The sequence below is a fragment of the Nycticebus coucang genome, chromosome 7, assembly GCF_027406575.1.
Source record: "Nycticebus coucang isolate mNycCou1 chromosome 7, mNycCou1.pri, whole genome shotgun sequence".
NCBI classification, from domain to species: Eukaryota; Metazoa; Chordata; class Mammalia; order Primates; family Lorisidae; genus Nycticebus; species Nycticebus coucang.
In genome coordinates, this window is record NC_069786.1 from 16,980,200 (window position 1) to 16,999,015 (window position 18,816).

General features: G+C 39.7%; 1 protein-coding gene across 7 annotated transcripts in view; it reads right to left on the reverse strand.

Moving 5' to 3' along the window:
- Positions 1–2,168: 2,168 nt before the first annotated feature.
- The window catches only part of RALB (RAS like proto-oncogene B), a 56,929-nt gene continuing 40,281 nt past the window's right edge, over positions 2,169–18,816 (reverse strand). For all 7 annotated transcript variants that reach the window (XM_053597766.1, XM_053597761.1, XM_053597759.1 and 4 more), the window contains 3 exons: positions 11,291–11,499; positions 7,175–7,352; positions 2,169–4,059 (listed from right to left, as the gene is read on the reverse strand). In XM_053597766.1, coding sequence (XP_053453741.1) covers positions 3,940–4,059; positions 7,175–7,352; positions 11,291–11,499 — 507 coding nt within the window. In that variant the 3' untranslated portion in view covers positions 2,169–3,939. The remainder of the gene's footprint in view (positions 4,060–7,174; positions 7,353–11,290; positions 11,500–18,816) is intronic.

Sequence of the window (18,816 nt, forward strand, 5' to 3'; positions counted from 1 at the left end):
TTTGGAACTCAGGGACTTATAATAGCCTTATTCATAAGTGTGACTTGTACATAAGTTGGATGTTTGCAACTCAGGGACTGCCTGTAATTTCTAGCACTCTAGGAGGACAAGGTAGAAGGATTAATTAAGCTCAAGAGTTCAAGACCAGCCTGAGTAACACCGAGACCTGGTCTCTACTAAAAATAAAAAATTAGCCAGGCACTATGGGCTGTACCCCCGCTGTAGTCCCAGCTACTGGGGGGGTGCTGAGGCAGGAGGATGGCTTGAGCCCAGGAACTGGGGGTTGCAGCGAGCTATAATGATGCCACTGCACTCTAACCAGGGCAACAGAGTGAAATTCTGTCTCCAAAAAAAGACTAAAGACCCTCCACAACAAGCAATTCTAGGCCTTCAGATTTTAAAGCTTCTACAGTTATAATTTTGATAAACTATTTCAGTGAATTTTTAAAGTGCAACTATCAAAGGCAGGTTTACAACTATTAACATACGAATATTAACTTTTCAAACACTGTTAAGCTTCTATAGTGCTTTATTAAAATGTAGTTTCTAGACCAACCGAGGTGAATTTGATATTTCAGTTGTCATTTAATTTAAATTTATATACAAGCAGTCCCTGAGTTACAAACATCTGACTGACGGACAACTTGAACTTACAAATGGAGCCTCTTACAGGTAATAAGTAAAAATGTACCTGTTCCAACTTACATACAAATTTAACTTAAGAACCTACAGAACCTATGTTGTTTGTAATCCAGGGACTGCTGGTACCATAATTTATCTAATCTAAAACATCATTTTCTCCCACACTTTTATGTAATTGAAATCAAGATAGATTCATTTAATCGGTAGGGTTTTTATTAGTGGTACATATATTATGTTGACATTGTTCTGTGATCAATGGCATCTTGGATTTGATGAAATAGGATACGGGTAGGAAATCATGTGTCTAGGTATTTTTCCTCTATGTTGCTTTATGAAATCACAAAGTTACATCTTTTTTTAATACTCTGCTCTGCCTTCTTCATACTCCAGCTATATATATATATATATATATAATTTTTTTTTTTTTACTGTTAAACCATAGCTGTGTACATTAATGCGATCATGGGGTACCATACACTACTCCAGCCATAAATATAGTGGTCTGTGGGCTTTTCCTGAACACCTTAGGGCAACGGTTCTCAACCTGTGGGTCGCGACCCATAGGAACTGTATTAAAGGGCCGTAGCATTAGGAAGGTTGATAACTTCTGCATTAGGGCCTTGGAACAGCTCCAACTGTGCCCTAGTCTGGAAAGTCCTGCACTCAGCCCACTGGTTCCTCAAACCCCGCTCCTTCAGGCCAACAATCTCAAGTTAATTGTCCCTCCCTATCGACCACCCAATCTAAACCATCTCTATAAAGTGAAGACATTTCCTATCATATTACTCAGTTTTATTTTCATTAAAGCATTTACCCTGATAATTTCATCTGTCTCTTTCCTCACTCAAGCATAAGCTCTGGGACAGTAGAGATGTTGCTTATTTTATTTAACACCATATCCCTGGCACCTAGGATACAGCCTGACACTCAATAGGTGTTCAAATATTTGTAGAATACTTCAGAAAAATAAGCTATTGGCATAATATCTAATCCTAAAGTAGGTTTCAAATTTATAAACAGTATTGCTTCCCTATTTTTCTCCGACAAAAAATCTCATATGTATAATAAATTATTTTGTTAGGAAGCTCCACTTCTGATTGCTATCCAGTCCAATACAATTTTAGAAATAAACTAACAGCATCTACCAAATATAAATTCTATAGCATGAAACAAGTCATACCATCTTTAATGCATTTATACATATTCTGAATTTACCTACTCTCGACCAGGACTTACATTAAACAGGTAGCAAACTAGGATGGAAACAAAAAGGTTATTTCAGAAATTTAAAAGAGTAATTACCTCAACTTTTTAAATTTTAAGAGTAGTGATCTCTCCTGAAGGAGAGACCAAGTTAAAATTACTATTTATAATTTTATTTCCCACAGCTCAGTTAAAAGGGTTATTAGTTTGATACTGCAAAACATCTGACAAGAACTATAAAGGACAACTGTCAGTTCCTTGAATACTCATGTTTCACATGTATGACAAAAAGGTAAAATGAAAAGGCTGAAATACTGAAAATGTCTATTTGTCTGCTTTGTTTTTATTCAAAAAAAAGCCCATGATTCTTTGGGAGGTGATACAAGATTGCTTTCCAGTTAGATCATCATTTCTATAACATCTGTAATAATCATAAATTCCAAAGATTCCTGCTCTCCCCATCCCAATACATTTTTGGCACCCATACATGAAATGTCACTTCTGAAAAATGGGGAAAACATATGCTGAGTACTTGGGCTTTTATCACAGTGCTCCCTTCTGATGAAAATTTTTCTGATTGCTGAATTTAGAATACTGATACAGTAAGAAAGATTAACAATATCTCATCAAAAAAAAATCTTTTTCTAACTATCTGGCTATCTTAGCAAAGAATTATATTAGCAGCCAATTCTCAGAAGTAAAGGGGCAATGGCTTATCTTCCCCCACTTCCTCTAATTTTAGATGTGGAATCACAGAGCAGTTCTACAAGAGGTAGCAGAAGGTCTGGCATAGGCTCTGGCTTCATGATTTCAGAAGACAATTTTAACACATCCCATCTTTCAGAAGAATTTGTGTGATACTCCATGAAACAAAAGAAGAGGCTCACTTGACCTCTGCCAGCAGAGTGATATTGATCAGGAAGACAGATGCCTCAATTACTAGTGGAGAAGGAGGGGCCTAACCAGGGAGGGCAATTAGGAAGGGACCTAGCTACGGAATTTAAAAAAAAAAATCTGATTAGAAAAGTGGGTCATGGGGCTGGGCGCAGTGGCTCACACCTGTAATCCCAGCACTTGGGAGGCTGAGGCGGGTGGACTGCCTGAGCTCACAGGTTCGAGACCATCCTGAGCCAGAGCGGGACGTCATCTCTAAAAAAATAGCCGGGTGTTGCAGTGGGCACCTGTAGTCTCAGCTACTTGGGAGGCTGAGGCAAGAATTGCTTAAGCTCAAGAGTTTGAGGTTGCTGTGAGCTATGACACCACAGTACTCTGCCAAAGATGACAAAGTGAGACTCTGTCTCAAAAAAAAAAAAAAAGAAAAGAAAAAGAAAAGTGCACTACTTTATAAAGTACACTACTCTTGAGTCTTCACTTAGTCTAACAAAAAAGTTCCTACACACAAATCGGGATGCTACAAGAGAAAAATTGCCAACACGGGCTATAATTGGCAAATACTTAAATACGAAGAAAACAACTTCCATTTTTCACATACAAGGAGGATTCATAAGCTCGATAGTGACCTATTTGGCACACTTCAAATTCATTTTTTTAGCTATGCTTCAGCTCTACAGGGTATTGCCAAGAAATTTATCCAAAAAATCTGTGGATTTTTCAATATCATTAGAGCTTAATAGATGTTTCTCATTTCTACTGCTAAACTGATAAAGGTGGGGGAGGGGAGGTCTTACTCCACTCTCCTCTTCCAAAACGCAATGAGACATTTTTATTTCAAAACAAAAGATGGTAGGTAATGTTATAAAACTAGGGACAAAGTAAGACACCATGACAATACGTTTTCTATGTAATTAACACTTGCCTGTTTCCTACCTGTAACACTACAGATGTAGTTTTAAGCTTTTGGGAGGAGGGAAGAAACTCCAAAATCTCCTAACAAAGCAGCTAGTCCATTCATGGACAAAGGCTTACTTCTTCTACCAGCCACCAAGTCACACATATTTTCCCCATTTAACGAAGTACGCATGAACCAGGTTGGGGAGAGCAGGAAGCAGCACTAGGAAGTCAAGTGCACTCTTCTCTTTACGGATCCCAGCCCTGTGTCCAAGTGGCAACTGACTTCATCCACCACCCCGACATTCACAGTAAGCAACATCTTTCTTTAAAACTTTTCTTGTTCTTGCTGCTTTTCTTGCCATTCTTATCTTTGTTTTCTGACATCTTCTTTGCTCTGATTTCTCTCATTAGGTCAAAGAACACCTGGGAGTGGGGAAGGAGGGGTGAAAAGAATAGAGAAGAAAAAGCCATTTAATGATTTAATAAAACAATTCAACTACGCAGGATATGGAATTATGTTTTAATGTATAATGTCAAACTTATTTTTATAAACCACATGCCAACAAAAACAAAGGATCTAGAGCAAATAAGAATAATTAACTCTAAAAACATTCTAATTATACAACATAAACACCTCTGCACCTTATCAAGCTAAGGACTGAATCATCACACTGTCACCAAAATCTCTTTTTAATGATAAGTATGATGAAGAGTAAAACATGCTTTTTGCATAAATAGAACAAATCTACGGCTTTGTGAAATTCACGAATGTTGGCAGTGACAACAGTAATCCGATTTTCTAGCATTCCAACCACCAGAAAAGAGAAGAAGGGCGTAGGGACCTGTTAGTGGGTGCTCTGTTCACCTTTGTATCTTATTTAATCCTTACAGAACCCTAAAAAAGTGGAACCATCGTTCTGCCTGACACCTTTCCCAGCGTAACTCCCCAACAGCAGCCCCAGAAGGCAGCAGAGTGGGGGGAGGAGGGCATGAAGCATAAATGAGGTGGGGGGGCCCGATGTCCTTCCTGCCACAGCATCCCTCCCACCCCAATTCTCAGGAAAGGAGAAAGGAACTTTATCAGCTGAAAGGAACTTTATCAAGAACTGATGAGACTTGTCCTCTGAATGCCAGTGTACTATTTAGATACAGATTATCATTTGTCACAGTAGTTTGGGTTTTACCCTCTGCTACCATCAATGTTGCCAACTGATTATACCCAAGCAGACAAAATATGCCTCCTACAAAGAGACAGCTGAGATTTCTCACAGAGTGATGGGGAGTCAGAGCGTGAGACTGAGCATGGGCTTTTATCTTTGGACATTCCCACAAACCACAAGCTCCACATTCCTTCTTCTTGGTGAAAAGCAAGATCAAGGTTCTGGAGTGTGGAACCCCCACCCGGGCTCCAGGCACAGAAAAGCCCCCTCTGGCCCAGCTGGGTCAGGCTGACCCAAGAACCCCTGTGCATCAGCCTCTCAGGAGAGAAGCTGCCCATCACAGCCCTGTGAACAGCTTCAAATGTTACAGGTTTTTCCTTTTGTCCTAACAGCAAAAGGCAGGAGGAGGGGAGTGGAACTTGTTCAAGTAAAATGATGACAAAGTTGTTCACGGGCTGATCTTATCACATCTTTCATGTAAATTCTGTACGAGTGAATACAATGCTGCCAGTCATAAGTTTCTGCTGGTTCTTGTCTGGCAGGTCAAGCTGGTGCGAGGGCGGAGGAGGGACGCAAGCTGCTATATGGCAGCCCCCCGCCCAATCCTACCCCATCCAAAAAGTACACATCGACAGCGCCAAGCTGAGAAAGTCTTCCTGGTTTTTTTAAAATGAAGTATATGTCTGGACTTCCTGTATGTTTTCCATAGCTAGGAAATAATCTGATAGAAAGATTTTGAATAGCATAAGAATCAACGTAAGAGTTGAGATAATTTGAAAGAAAAAGTAGCTGATTACACACACACTTTACATTGCAGACAAAGACCAACTGGACTTGTGCTGCCAAAGTGCTTCTACAGTGAGCCCCTTCTAATCCCAATGGTCTAAACACCGAAGTTGTTCTGACACCATCTCAAGCTTGGTTAAAAATCTCCCTGCATCAGGTAAGAAGCACAGGGGCAGTATTTCTCCACAAGAAAGTGAAACAGAAGAAGGGATGCGGGAGATCTGGATGCTGAAGCTGCAGAACAAGCCCACCATTTGGCTGCCAAACTGCGATGTGTTTAGATTTTACAAGAGCATGGATCATGAGGTAAAAGCTAACGAGCAAGGTGAAGCAGAAGGGAAAGCCTCATGTTTAAGGTTTAAAGATTTTAACTGTGTGGCAACCAAGTAAGAACCTTACTTTAAAAAAGAAAAAATGGCCAAGCACGCGGTGGCCTGTGATCCCAGCACTCCGGGAGGCTGAGGTGGGTGGATTGCTTGAGCTCACGAGGTCGAGACCAGCCTGAGCCAGAGCAAGACCCAGTCTCTTAAAAAAACAAAAATAGCCAGGTGTTGTGGCAGGGGCCTGTAGTCCCAGCTACTTGGGAGGCTGGGGCAAGAGAATCACTTGAGCTCAAGAGTTTGACATTGCTGTGACACCATGGCACTCTACCAAGGGTGACAAAGTGAGACTCTGTCTCAAAAAACATAAATAAATAAAAAAGAAAAAAAATGAAGCATAACAACAGCAATCCCCACAGGTAGTTTTTCAAATTGTCAACATTCATCATTGTAAAGGTCACCTCTCATTAGCTTCAGAGAATGAGAAAAGTACTGCTGACGCTGGCTATGGGATAAGAGAGAAAAAAAAGAGGTCTTACGAGCAAATACTACTTAGAGACTAAACTATAAAGACAGATCACCTTGGCTCTGTCACTGAAAAGAATAAATCTAACCATAACTCAATGAGAGCAAAATCAAGAAACTCCATGTTTCTTCCCAGGCCATGTTCAGGGGAACCTCTCAGTCAGCCCCGCTCCTGAAGAGCAATGGGAAGGTGACAGGACACCAGCTGCCCATCCCTCTGGCACAGTTTCCACAACCAATGGCCTCATCATGCCATACTTCCAAGGACTATGCAACATTAAGCATACTTTAAAGAAGCCTCATGTCAAAGCAAAAGGACTCTAGGGTCCGATCCTCTCAATGTTTCTCATTACAATGGCTTACACATCTGGAGAACTCAGCATCTTCGCCTAGTCCCCATAAATGGTTCCACAAAAACACACATATCTGCATTCTGCAGTTTCTCGAGTCTGTTTCTATTTCTTTCTCTTTTTTTTTTAGTCTCACTTTGTCATCCTTGATAGAGTGCCACCGCATCAGCTCACAGCAACCTCAAACTCTTGGGCTTGAGTGATCCTCTTGCCTCAGCCTCCCAAGTAGCCAGGACTATAGGCACCTGCTACAGAACCCGGCTATTTTTAGAGATGGAGTCTTGCTCTTGCTCAGGCTGGTCTCGAACTCGCGAGCTCAAGCAATCCACCCCCCATAGCCTCCCAGAGCACTACAGTCTGCTTCTGTTACTAAGAAACACGCCGAGCGAGTGCCTACCTTGTCCACATTGGCCCGCGTCTTAGCCGACGTCTCCACGTACTGCACGCCCCACTCCTCGGCTTTACTCCTGGCCTCCTCAATGGGCACCTGCCTCCGCTCCTCTAAGTCAGACTTGTTTCCCACTACAAGCAACGGGATTTTATCCTCTTCAGACTTGACACGGAGTATCTGTTCCCTAAAGCATCACATCAAAAATACAGTACCTAAGAAAGCCAGAATACAAACCCAGTTTTGTGAACCCACCTAAAATAAAAGACTTTCCGAAGGCTGAAGAAGAAATTGCTACACTTAGGACATGTTCCAAGGAAGCTCAAGAGGCAGTCATAACTTAGACAAGTGTTTTCAAAGTCTGGTTCTTGGACCAGGCATGGTGGTGGCTCATGTCTGTAATCCTAGCACTCTGGGAGACCAAGGAAGGAGGATTGCTTGAATTTGGGAGTTCGAGACTAGTCTAAAAGCAAGAGTGAAATCCCGTCTCTACTAAAAATAGAAAAAACTAGTGACTCGGCACTTATAGCTCAAGCAGCTAGGGTGCCAGCCACATACACCAGAGCTGGCAGGTTCAAATCCAAACAACAATGACAACTGCAACCAAAAAATGGCTGGGTGTTGTGGCGGGTGTCTGTAGTCCCAGCTACTTGGGAGGCTGAAGCAAGAGAATCACTTTAAACCCAGGAGTTGGAGGTTGCTGTGAGCTGTGACACCATAGCACTCTACCCAGGGTGACAGCTTAAGACTCTGTCTCAAATTAAAAAAAAAAAAAAAAAACTAGTCAGGCATTGTGGCAGGTGCCTGTAGTCCCAGCTACTCGGGAGGCTGAGATAAGAGAATCGCTGAAGCCCAAAGAGTTGGAGGTTGGAGTAAGCTAGGATGTCACGGTACTGTACCCAAGGATACATAGTGAGACTGTCTCAAAGGGGGGAAAAAAAAAAAGTCTGATTCTCGGTGTGCCTGCCTCAGAATGACCCAGGATGCTCACTCATTATAAACGCAGATTTCTGGGCTCAACCATCCTACAAAAATAGGTGTCTGGATAACAGCCCAGAATTCTGCATTCCAATAGGAGTACCAATTTATGCTATGTACAAAAGAAAAAGAAAAGAATCTCTGGGATAAAAACAAGCTAAAAGTATCATTACGAAATGCTTAATAATTCTCCTTTAAAAAATGGTATGATTTCTTTGTGACAATAAAAGCTATGAAATCCAGGGTTTTTCATATGGAAGGTAGCAGCCTACTGAAATACAGAATCTGAAAAGTCTAAAACTTAATAGGACTTCTCATACTGAGTCCCAGAGACCTAGCTGACCACCATAACACTTGTACTTTAATGGACCACAAAATCAATTTAGTGGGTCAGAATCTATAGGAGTTTTTTCCCCTAAGTGAAATATAATATGAAGGAACCATCCAAGGTAATCAGGTCATCTCAAGTAGTAAAGGTAAATTTGTTCTGTGAAACTTCAGTTTTGATTAAATCTCTGTATGGTATATGCATACGTGTTTGGACACATGCAAACTGTCCATTCAGACCCTCTTACAGGCAGCAGAATGGGGACAGATACATAAGGCAGTAACCACATTTCAGTGGACAATATTTTTCTACTACAAAGTGGAAAGGATAAAGAGTAATACTCCAAGGCCTATGAAAAAGTACTCAAAAGTGTCTTCTCTAAAAAATCCCATTATCTCTACTAAAAATAATCATCTCTTTACACATACTAATCAAGATCAAGTATTACGAAAATTAAACACTACATTTCCATTACTTTGGTCTAATGGGGACATTTCTACTTATACATTCCAATACATTTCAAAATAGAATCTCCTTCAAAAATGTATTTTGTGTAGATTTGTACTGATATTTATGATACAGGGTAACATGTCACAATAATAAAAATTGTTTAAAAATAACATACAATTAAGTATCAGATGTCAAAGATTTTAAGACAAAAAGGAAGAAAAGACACTTGAAAATTGCCTCCAAGTTGCTTTGTTATGCCCTCTATTTGAATAGGGGCCAAAAACTATGATATATTTAGAAGTTACATGATCAATACAAATCATGAACAATAAAAACTCACAGCTTTGTGGGTCATTAGCCTTGCAGGGACGTGTGAAATCACCTCATTAATAAACATATTGATGCAAAAATGAGAGCGCAGAGTTCTGGTCTCTTGTGACAAGTACATTAACATTTGGTTTTATGATGATACAGAAATGCTATATTTTAAAGCTGCTAGCAGGCATAAAGTAAAGTGACCGAGTTTAACCACAAGGGTGATCTACCTCCATTTTTCTGTTTCCAGTGACATAAGAAACATTGGCATCTCTGGGACTTTCATTTAAATGTCCAGCGCTCACATCAAGAGAATTAGATTCCTCTTCTTTTTGCTTTAGGTATAAGGTCTGTTCTTTTTCTTCAAGGATCCCTCTTTTCAAGTAACAACCAAAACCCTTGCCAAGTTGAGATGAGACTGCACTGACTCTACGAGAATGCATGAATGTTGTTTTCTCTGTATACACAGTGACAGAGGAGAGGATGAAGGGACGCCGTCTATCCTCTGGAGAGAACTCTCCTGCCCAATACTTACACCCTTCTTGGTGAGTCAGGAAGCAATCAGAAATCAAAAGGCCCAGGACAGGGAAGAAAATAAGAGAGTGTATGCATCTGTCCTGTTTTATCCTCAAGAAGGCACAAAGACAAGACTTGGAAGATACACAATTATAAATGTATGAGCTCTATTAAAATATAAACCTCTAGGGCTATCTGAAAAGTCTAAAACATAATAGGAATTCTCATAGTGAGTCCGAGTCACCACCTGACCACCACAATACATGTATTATCCTCCCAGGGGACTGAGGTTTGGATCCTTTGAAGCCTGGAAGCTCTGAAGCACAGCAGCTGAGGCTCTACCCTAGCATCGCCTGTTCACCTGCATCCACCCCTCAAGGCCCCCTGGCTCACTAACGCTTCCTTCCAAATCCTGGGGGCATAGTCAGCTTTCTCATTTTCAGCTTTGGCTGATCACCTAATTTTCTGACCAAACATGCTAACATGCTAAAGAACAAATAAAATTACTAATTTTTGTTTTGTTTTCCTCTTTACTTCTCCATAAACTCTAGACCTGCCTTTTTTTTTAGACAGAGTCTCGCTCAGGTTAAAGTTAGAGCTGCTTTTTAAAATAAAAAGTCATCTGGGTGGATATGTTTACAAGAATAGATTTTTTAAAAATATACAACTGTATAAGAGAAACAGGAAGGGTAAGAAGTAAAGAGAAAATTACAGAACATAAGAAGTATGCCCCAAAAGTTATTCCTTCATAACAAAATGAACTTAAGTCATCTTTAACAGCCACACTTAAAAATGAATTATAGCAGTGAACATTCCACTTACTATGTAAGCGCCATGTGCCCACTGCGACAGGGCCTGGGGACACGAGGAAGGGTGGTGCCTGCCCGTATGAACTTTATAATCTAATGTATCATGTTACCTCATTTCTCAACTAACAAGTAAATTTTCAGAGAAAGAAACGGAATCCTGATGCTAAGTAAACTTGTCCATGATCACAAAGCCAGTACAACAAGGATTCACACTAGGTCTGACTCTTAAGCCACATCCTCTCCCCTCTGCTATGCTGAAAGTCCTTACAAGCAGCAGCAAATGGTCATTCTGACTCACACCTCTCACTCTCTTGCCAATGCGTCACAAACCTCCGAATAGATCAAAGTTGTTACTTTTTTAGCTAAATTATAAACAAGAAAAAGGCAGTCAACTCTTATCAATCACTATCTTTCAGGATTTATATGAACTAAATTACAGGTTCTTGAAAGATGGAATAGCTTCATCTTTTTTCAGAGATAACAAGATTCTTAAAATAATTTATATTCAGAAATCACAGAACAGGGAAGCCTGAAGAGATTACAAAAATGATGGACTATAATATGCCAACATTCAGAAAGCCCCAGAGAATTCTTTAGACAGGATTTTTACTAATAATGAGCTTGACCCTCTGCTGTTAGGCTCAGCCCCAAATTCCTTCTAAGCCTAAGACATATGGGAAAAAAAGCAAAAGCCTCAACCAGGCTTTGGCTATTTCACTTCATATATACCTGAATTCGGCAGTCGCTGTGAAGGATTCATGCTCTGTGATTGAGAACACCAGTAGAAAACCTTCCCCACTCCGAAAGTAGTTGTCTCGAATGGCTGCATAGTCTTCTTGTCCAGCAGTGTCTAAAATATCTATCTGGACTTCTTCTCCATCAAGAACCACTTTCTTTCTATAACTGTCAGCTTTGGTAGGTTCATAGTCTTCCACAAACTGAGGAAATAAACAATAATACCAGTAGTTAATAGAGACTTAAAAATAAAACTCAGTATATGGGTACTTAGCATATAATCAACCAAATATTCACCGAGTGTCTACAATTATCACACTATATATAACACACTATAAAAGTAACGTTTTATGTAACTCTTCAGTTCTGCACAGCTCTCCAGTTCTACCATTTTTTATTTTGTTTTTAAACAACATGGGCAGATGAGGAAACCACACGCAGAGCATAACTATTGTCAGTATAAAATTACAATACAAACACAGGCATGGGTGAGAAACAGGAGCTTTTTATTCATATTCATATCCATATTCAACATTAGAAAGTAATCTGGTTTGTAGTTGAATGGTTAGAGTGCCACCCTGTGTACCCGGGCTGGTGGGTTTGAACCCAGCCTGGGCCTGCTAAACAAAAAAAAAAGAAAGAAAGAAAGAAAGAAAAGAAAGTAATTTGGCAAGCTGTACTAAGAGTCTTAAATAACTATATGGCATGATAAACTCCAAATGGGTCAAAGATTAAATGTAAAAAATAAAATCACTGAAGTACTAGAAGAAAATGTGAATGAAATCTTTTTTACTACCTGAAAGTAGGCAAGGCCTTTTTAACTGTCTCAAAATCTAGAAACCACATAAGAAAGAGATGATTGACTAGGCTACAATAAAAACAAAAAATATATATGTATATATGGTACAACATAACATGAACAAAGACAAATGACAAACTGGGGAAAGATATCTGAGCCCATTATCACAAAGAGCTAATTTCTTTAATATATAAAAGTTCCCAGAAACAGCAAAAAAAGTTAATGATCCAATGAGGAAAGTGGGCAATGGATACAGGGTAGTGGTTGCTGAGGGCTGGGGTAATTTCTTAATATAGGACAAGAAGTTTGTCACCCTGAATGACTCTTCCTTTCACATAAGATTTCTCTGTAGCATGCAATTTTACTCACGAAACTTCTTTCAAAATTCAAGTCAAGCCTCTTAAAGTCTGTTGTAATATTTTAAATCCTTTGTTTTCAATTCCAAAATATTCATAGCATCTTCACTAGGAATAGGTTCCACCTCAAGGAACTACTTTTTTTGCTCATCCATTAGAAACAATTCCTCATCTACTGAAGTTGTATCCTGAGATTGCAACAATTCAGTCACATCTTCAGGCTGTGCTTCTAGTTCTAATTCTCCTGATACTCCACTGAAGTACTAAACCCCTCAAAATTATCCATGAGGTAGGAATCGAATTCTTTCAAAGTTCTGTTACCAGTGACATCTTCCCGTGAACCATGAATCTTATTAATGGAATCTAGAATGAAACCTCCCCAGAAAATTTTCAGTTTACTTTACCCAGATCCATCTGAGGACTCACTATCAATGGCGGTTATGTCCTTGTGAAATATATGTCTTAAATAATATGACTTGAAAGTCAAAATTACTCCTTGATCACGGGCTGCAGAATAGACATTGTGTTAGCAGGCATGAAAACATTAATCTTGAACATTCTCCATCAGAGTTCTTGGGTGACCGGGTGCATTGTCAATGAACAGTTATATTTTGAAAGGAATCTTCTGAGCAGTAGGTCTCAACAGTGGGCTTAAAGTATTCAGTAAACCACACTGTAAACAGAAGTGCTGTCATTCAAGCTTTGGTCCTCCATTTATAGAGCATAGGCAGAGCAGATTTAGCATCCCTCTTAAGGGCCCTAGAAATTTTGAAATGTTAAATGAGCTTTGGCTTCAAACTAAAGTCACCAGCTACATTAGCCCCTAACAAGCGAGTCAGCCTGTCCTTTGAAACTTTGAGGTCAGGCATTGACTTCCTCCTCTAAGGCTATGGAAGTCCTTACATGGCATCTTCTTCCAATAGAAGGCTGTTACATCAAAAACCTGTTGCTTAGTGTAGCCACCTTTATCAGTGATCTTAGCTAGATCTTTTGGATAACTTGATGCAGTGTCTACATTAGCTCTTGCTATTTCATGTTGTACTTTTATGGAGATGGCTTCTTTCCTTAAACCTCATGAGCCAACCCTTTCTAGCTTCAAACTTTTCTTCTGCAGCTTCCTCACCTCTCTCAGCCTTCATAGAATTGAAGAGTTTGGGCCTTGCTCTGGATTAAGTTTTGGCTTAAGGGAATGTTGGCTTGATTTTCTATCAAACCATTATATCAAACCATTCTATCAATGGTTTGATCTTCTATCAGACCACTGACACTTTCTCCATGTCAGCAATAAGACTGTTTAGTTTCTTATCATTCATGTATTCACTGGAGTAGCACTTTTAATTTCTTTCCAGAATTTTTTCTTTGCTTTCACATCTTGGCTAACTGGCTAACAAGGCCTAGTGTTCAGCCAATCTGGGCTTTCAACATGCCTTCCTCACTAAGCTTAATCATTTCTAGCTTTTGACTTAAAATGAGAAACATGCAACTCTCCCTTTCACCTGAACACTTAGAGGCCATCGCAAGGTTATTAATTGGTCTAACTTTAATATTGTTGTGTCTCAGGAAATAGACCCAAAAGGGAGAGAAATGGGTGGGGGGTAGGACGAGGGGACTGCTGGTCAGTGGAGTAGTCAAAACACACACAACATGTATCGATTAAGTTCACCATCTTACACGGGTGCGAGTCATGGTGCCCCAGAACAATTACAAGAGTAACACCGAAGATCACTGGTCACCATAACCGATATAATAATAATGAGAAAGCTTGAAATATTTTGAGAATTACCAAACTGTGACACAGAGACAAGAAATGAGCACATGCTGTTGGAAAAACAGTGCTGACAGACTTGAAAACAGGGTTGCCACAAACCTTCAATCTGTTAAAAAAAAAAAAAAGCACATTATCTGTGGTACACGACAAAGTGAGACCTGATAAAATGAAGTATCCCTGTGCCATTTTTCACCTATCAGGCCAGGAAAAATACAAAAGTCTAATAACATACTTTGGGGAAAGGTCTTCTAGCACACTGCTGGTGGGAGTAGAAAAAAAGACAATCCCTATGGAGAGGAACAGGAGACATCTGGTAAAACGAGAGAAGCATTTATCTCTGCCCCAGCCATCCTGCTTCCAGGGACCTAATCTACGGAAACACCTGCACAAGAACGTACAAGGTAATTCACTGTGTAACAGCTAAAGATTCAAAACCGCCCAAGTGCTCAGCAATAAGGATCCACATAATGGAATACCATGTAGCTAAATAAAAAATGAGGCAGACAGGGCGGCGCCTGTGGCTCAAAGGAGGAGGGCGCCAGCCCCATATTCCGGAGGTGGCGGGTTCAAACCCGGCCTGGCCAAAAACCAGAGAAAAAAAAAAAAAAGTGAGGCAGATACTTATAATCAGATATGTGGAGATCTCCCGAATGTAATAGTCAACCTTTTGCACAAGTAGGAAGAGTGAAGTTTTACACATGTAACTTATATACACACATACATATCTTTGTAGCTGCGTAGCATTCCTCTTCTGTGTGTGTATATATATTTGCCAAAAAGATGTCCTGGAAAAACAAACCAAGCAAATGTAAAGCTGAAGGAAAATGAAGAAAAACTGAAGGAAATGAATATAAATTAATATGAAATTGGTAATAAAACCACAAAGAAAAAGAATTTAATTAATTAAAGAAACTTCAAAACAGAGTACTTTGATGGAATGCATCTCACTTAAAAAGACTGAGGACAGGCTCAGTGCCAGTAGCTGGCCACACGCACTGGGGCTGGTGGGTTCAAACCCAGCCCAGGCCTGCTAAGCAACAATGACGACAACAACAACAACAACAAAATAGCCGGGGTTGTGGTGGGCGCCTGTAGTCCCAGCTACTTGGGAGGCTGAGGCAAGAGAATCACTTAAGCCCAAGAGTTGGAGGTTGCTGTGAGCTGTGATGCCACAGCACTCTACCGAGGGCGACATAGTGACACAGTCTCAAAAAAAAAGACTAAGGACAAAGAAATTCCAAAAAAATCCTGAACTTCCCTCAGTCATTGTACCATTTAGTAACAATGATATTAATATTGCAAAGCTATTTTCTTTATATTGTTATATATTAAATAAGTAATCTTAATGATGCTAGCATTCAAGCTAGAAATTAAGAAATTTGGAAGTAAATTAATGACGACCATGTACTATGAAAATTGAAATGATGCTAGTATAACTGGATATCCTCACGTAAAAGCATAAATTTGAACCCCCCACTTCATACTACATATAAAAATTAACTCAAAATGGATCAAAGATCTAAATGTAAGAGCTAAAACCATCAACTCTTAGAAGAAACCATAGGTACAAATCTTCATGACCTTAGATTTAATAATGGATGTTTAGATATGACACCAAAAGCATAAACTTGACAAAAGAAAAAAATAAGTAAACTGGACTTCATAAAAAATTTTAAACTTTCATGTTTTAAAGGACACCATTAAGAAAGAGAAAAGACAATCCAAAGATTATGGGAGATTATATTTACAAATCATATCTAATGAGGAAATTGTAATATATAAAATCTCCTAAAACTCAACAACAAATGACCCAACTCAACAAATAACCCAACTAAAAATTAGGCAAAGGATCTGAATAGACAATTCTCCAAAGAAGAAACATAAATGGCCAGTAAACACATGAAAAGATGCCCATCATCACTGGTCATTAGAGAAATGCAAATCAAAATCACAACGAGATACCACTGTATACCCACTAGGATGCTTATAATAAAAAAGATGGACAATGGCAAGTGTTGACAAGATGTGGAGAAAGTGGAACATACTGCTGTCGGGACTGTAAATGGTACAGCTCCTGTGGAAACCGGTTTTGCAATTCCTTTACCATATGACCCAGCAATCCCACACCCGGGTATATACCCAAGAGAATTTAAGACACATGTCTACACAGCTACACAAACACTTGTATATAACCATTCATAGCAACATTATTATAATAACCAAAAAACAGAAACAACCCAAATGTCTATCAGTCGGTAAATGGAAAGTTATAATGTGCCATGTCCAGACAGTGGACTATCGTTCAGTCATAAAAAGGAATGAAGTGTTGATGCATGCTCCAACATGGATGAACCTTAACAGGCCATCATAAGTAAAAGGATCTAGGCACAAAGGTCACATACCATAGAAAGAAAAATCTATTTATAAGAAAAATATTTATAAGACATTTAAAGAAAATATCTATTTATAAGAAAAATCCAGAACAGACAAATCCATGAAGACAGAAAGAAGACTAGTAGTTGTTCAGGCTGGGGAAGGGAGGAAGGGGGAAGTGACTGCTATGCGACGACATGGATGGACTTTCAAAGCCTTATGCTAAGTGAAAGACGCCAGACACAAAGGCCACATATTGTATGATTCCAATTATATACAATGTCCAGAGGAGCAAACCCAGAGAGACAGGAAGAGATAGCCAGAGGCCAGGGGTGGGACGGGTAAGCAGTATGGGGAATGGCTGCTACCATTTAGGGTTTGGGGTTTTGTTGAGCGATAATGATCTAAAATTAGATAATGATGAAGACTGCCCAGCTGTATGAATATACAAAAAAAACCCCATTACACTGTATATTTTAAAAGAGTGAATTTCATGGTATGTGAATTATATCTTATGAAAGTAACTTTTTTTTTTTTTTGAGACAGAGTCTCACTTTGTCGCCCTGGGTAGAGTGCCATGGTGTCAACCACTCACAGCAACCTCCAACTCCTGGGCTTAAGCCTCCCAAGTAGCTGGGACTACAGGCGCCTGCCACAACGCCCAGCTATTTTTTGTTGCAATTCTCATTGCTGTTTTTGCTGGCCGCAGCCAGGTTTAAACTCACCACCCTCAGTATGTGGGGCCAGTGCCCTACTCACTGAGCTACAGGCACTGCTTTTAAAATTTTTTATTTAGATCATGTGTGGTGTCTCACGCCTGTAATCCTAGCACTCTGGGAGGCTGAGGTGGGAGGATCTCTTGACCTCAGGAGTTTGAGACAAGCCTAAGCAACAGTGAGAGTCCATCTCTAATAATAGAAAACCTAGCCAGGCCTTGTAGTGCGTGACTGTAGTCCCAGCTACTCAGGATGGCTGAGGCATGAGATCACTTGAGCTAGTTTGAGGTGGCTGTGAGCTAGGCTGATGCCATGGCACTCTAGCCTGGGTAACAGAGTGAATTTGTTTAAAATTTTAATTGAAACTATCAAAATGAATTTGAGGGTTCTTTGAGAAATACTATTAAAAACACCCTTATATTATAAATTAACAGCCACTAGTTCAAAAGGTTGAAAATAAAAAATAAAAATACCAAGTCATGTTTAGTACTAGGCTATCTTAAATGTGTGCCAATAAATTATCTTTAAATAGAGAAAATGTAAAAACTTGCCTATGCTTCAACTGTTCTTCTTTTAATTTTTTTCCCCAAAAAGACCAGTACATGACCAACCCCCAGACCTGAAAAAAACCACAACCATCCCCTGAAAATTCTCTCATTTCTACCAAAAGCATCTCAACTGTGTATTTCCAAACTTCCATTCATTCCTCTGATGCTGCACATCAGAATATCCCAATATGCCTGTGTACCTCTGTGCTCAGAGAAAAATATGCTGAACACCAGAACATTCCATTACAACCCTGATGTTTACATTCTGGAGCTAGAAACAGAAAACCCCCAAACTCTTTGTATCCATTAACATGAGCCATACCTACTCCTGACCGGCCTTGCAGAGGAGCTACGTGTGATTCAATTTCAGATGCCTAAAATACATGAGTCTAAGACATCTTATTGAGTCATGTCTAAACTGACTATGCTGAAGACCAAAAGCCTGAAGTTTTGTTGCCAAAGTCTCCTCATCCCCAGTCTTACCTTCCCAGAAAAGCTGAAAGCCTTCAAGTATGTTAGGCCAGGGATAAAAATGTTAAAATCTCCAACTGCCACCAGCCTGGCAGTTCCCACCAATCTTCTCAAAGTCAGAACCTGGACAAGGATAAAGACTTCTGGAATTGGGGCTTCTTCCAAAATCCAATTTTCATGAAAATTTCATCCTATAAGCTAATGTTTTCTAACCTAAAGGCAAAGCAGTGGACCATGGACAGAGTTTGAACAGCGCGTGAGACTGTCGACATCCCTGAGTACAGCACTCAGTTCCTTTCTCTGTGAGATCAGGCGTGACTACAAGATAGCTCAGACAGGAATTACCACCTGGCCACGTGTCAGAATCGACGGAAGAGAGAAAAATCACCAGAATCATAAAAATAAAGAATCCCAGTTCTCAACCCCACAAATCTTATTCAGAAGGTATTTTTTCAGAAAGATCCCCCCAGACTCTGCAATCAGCTAAGT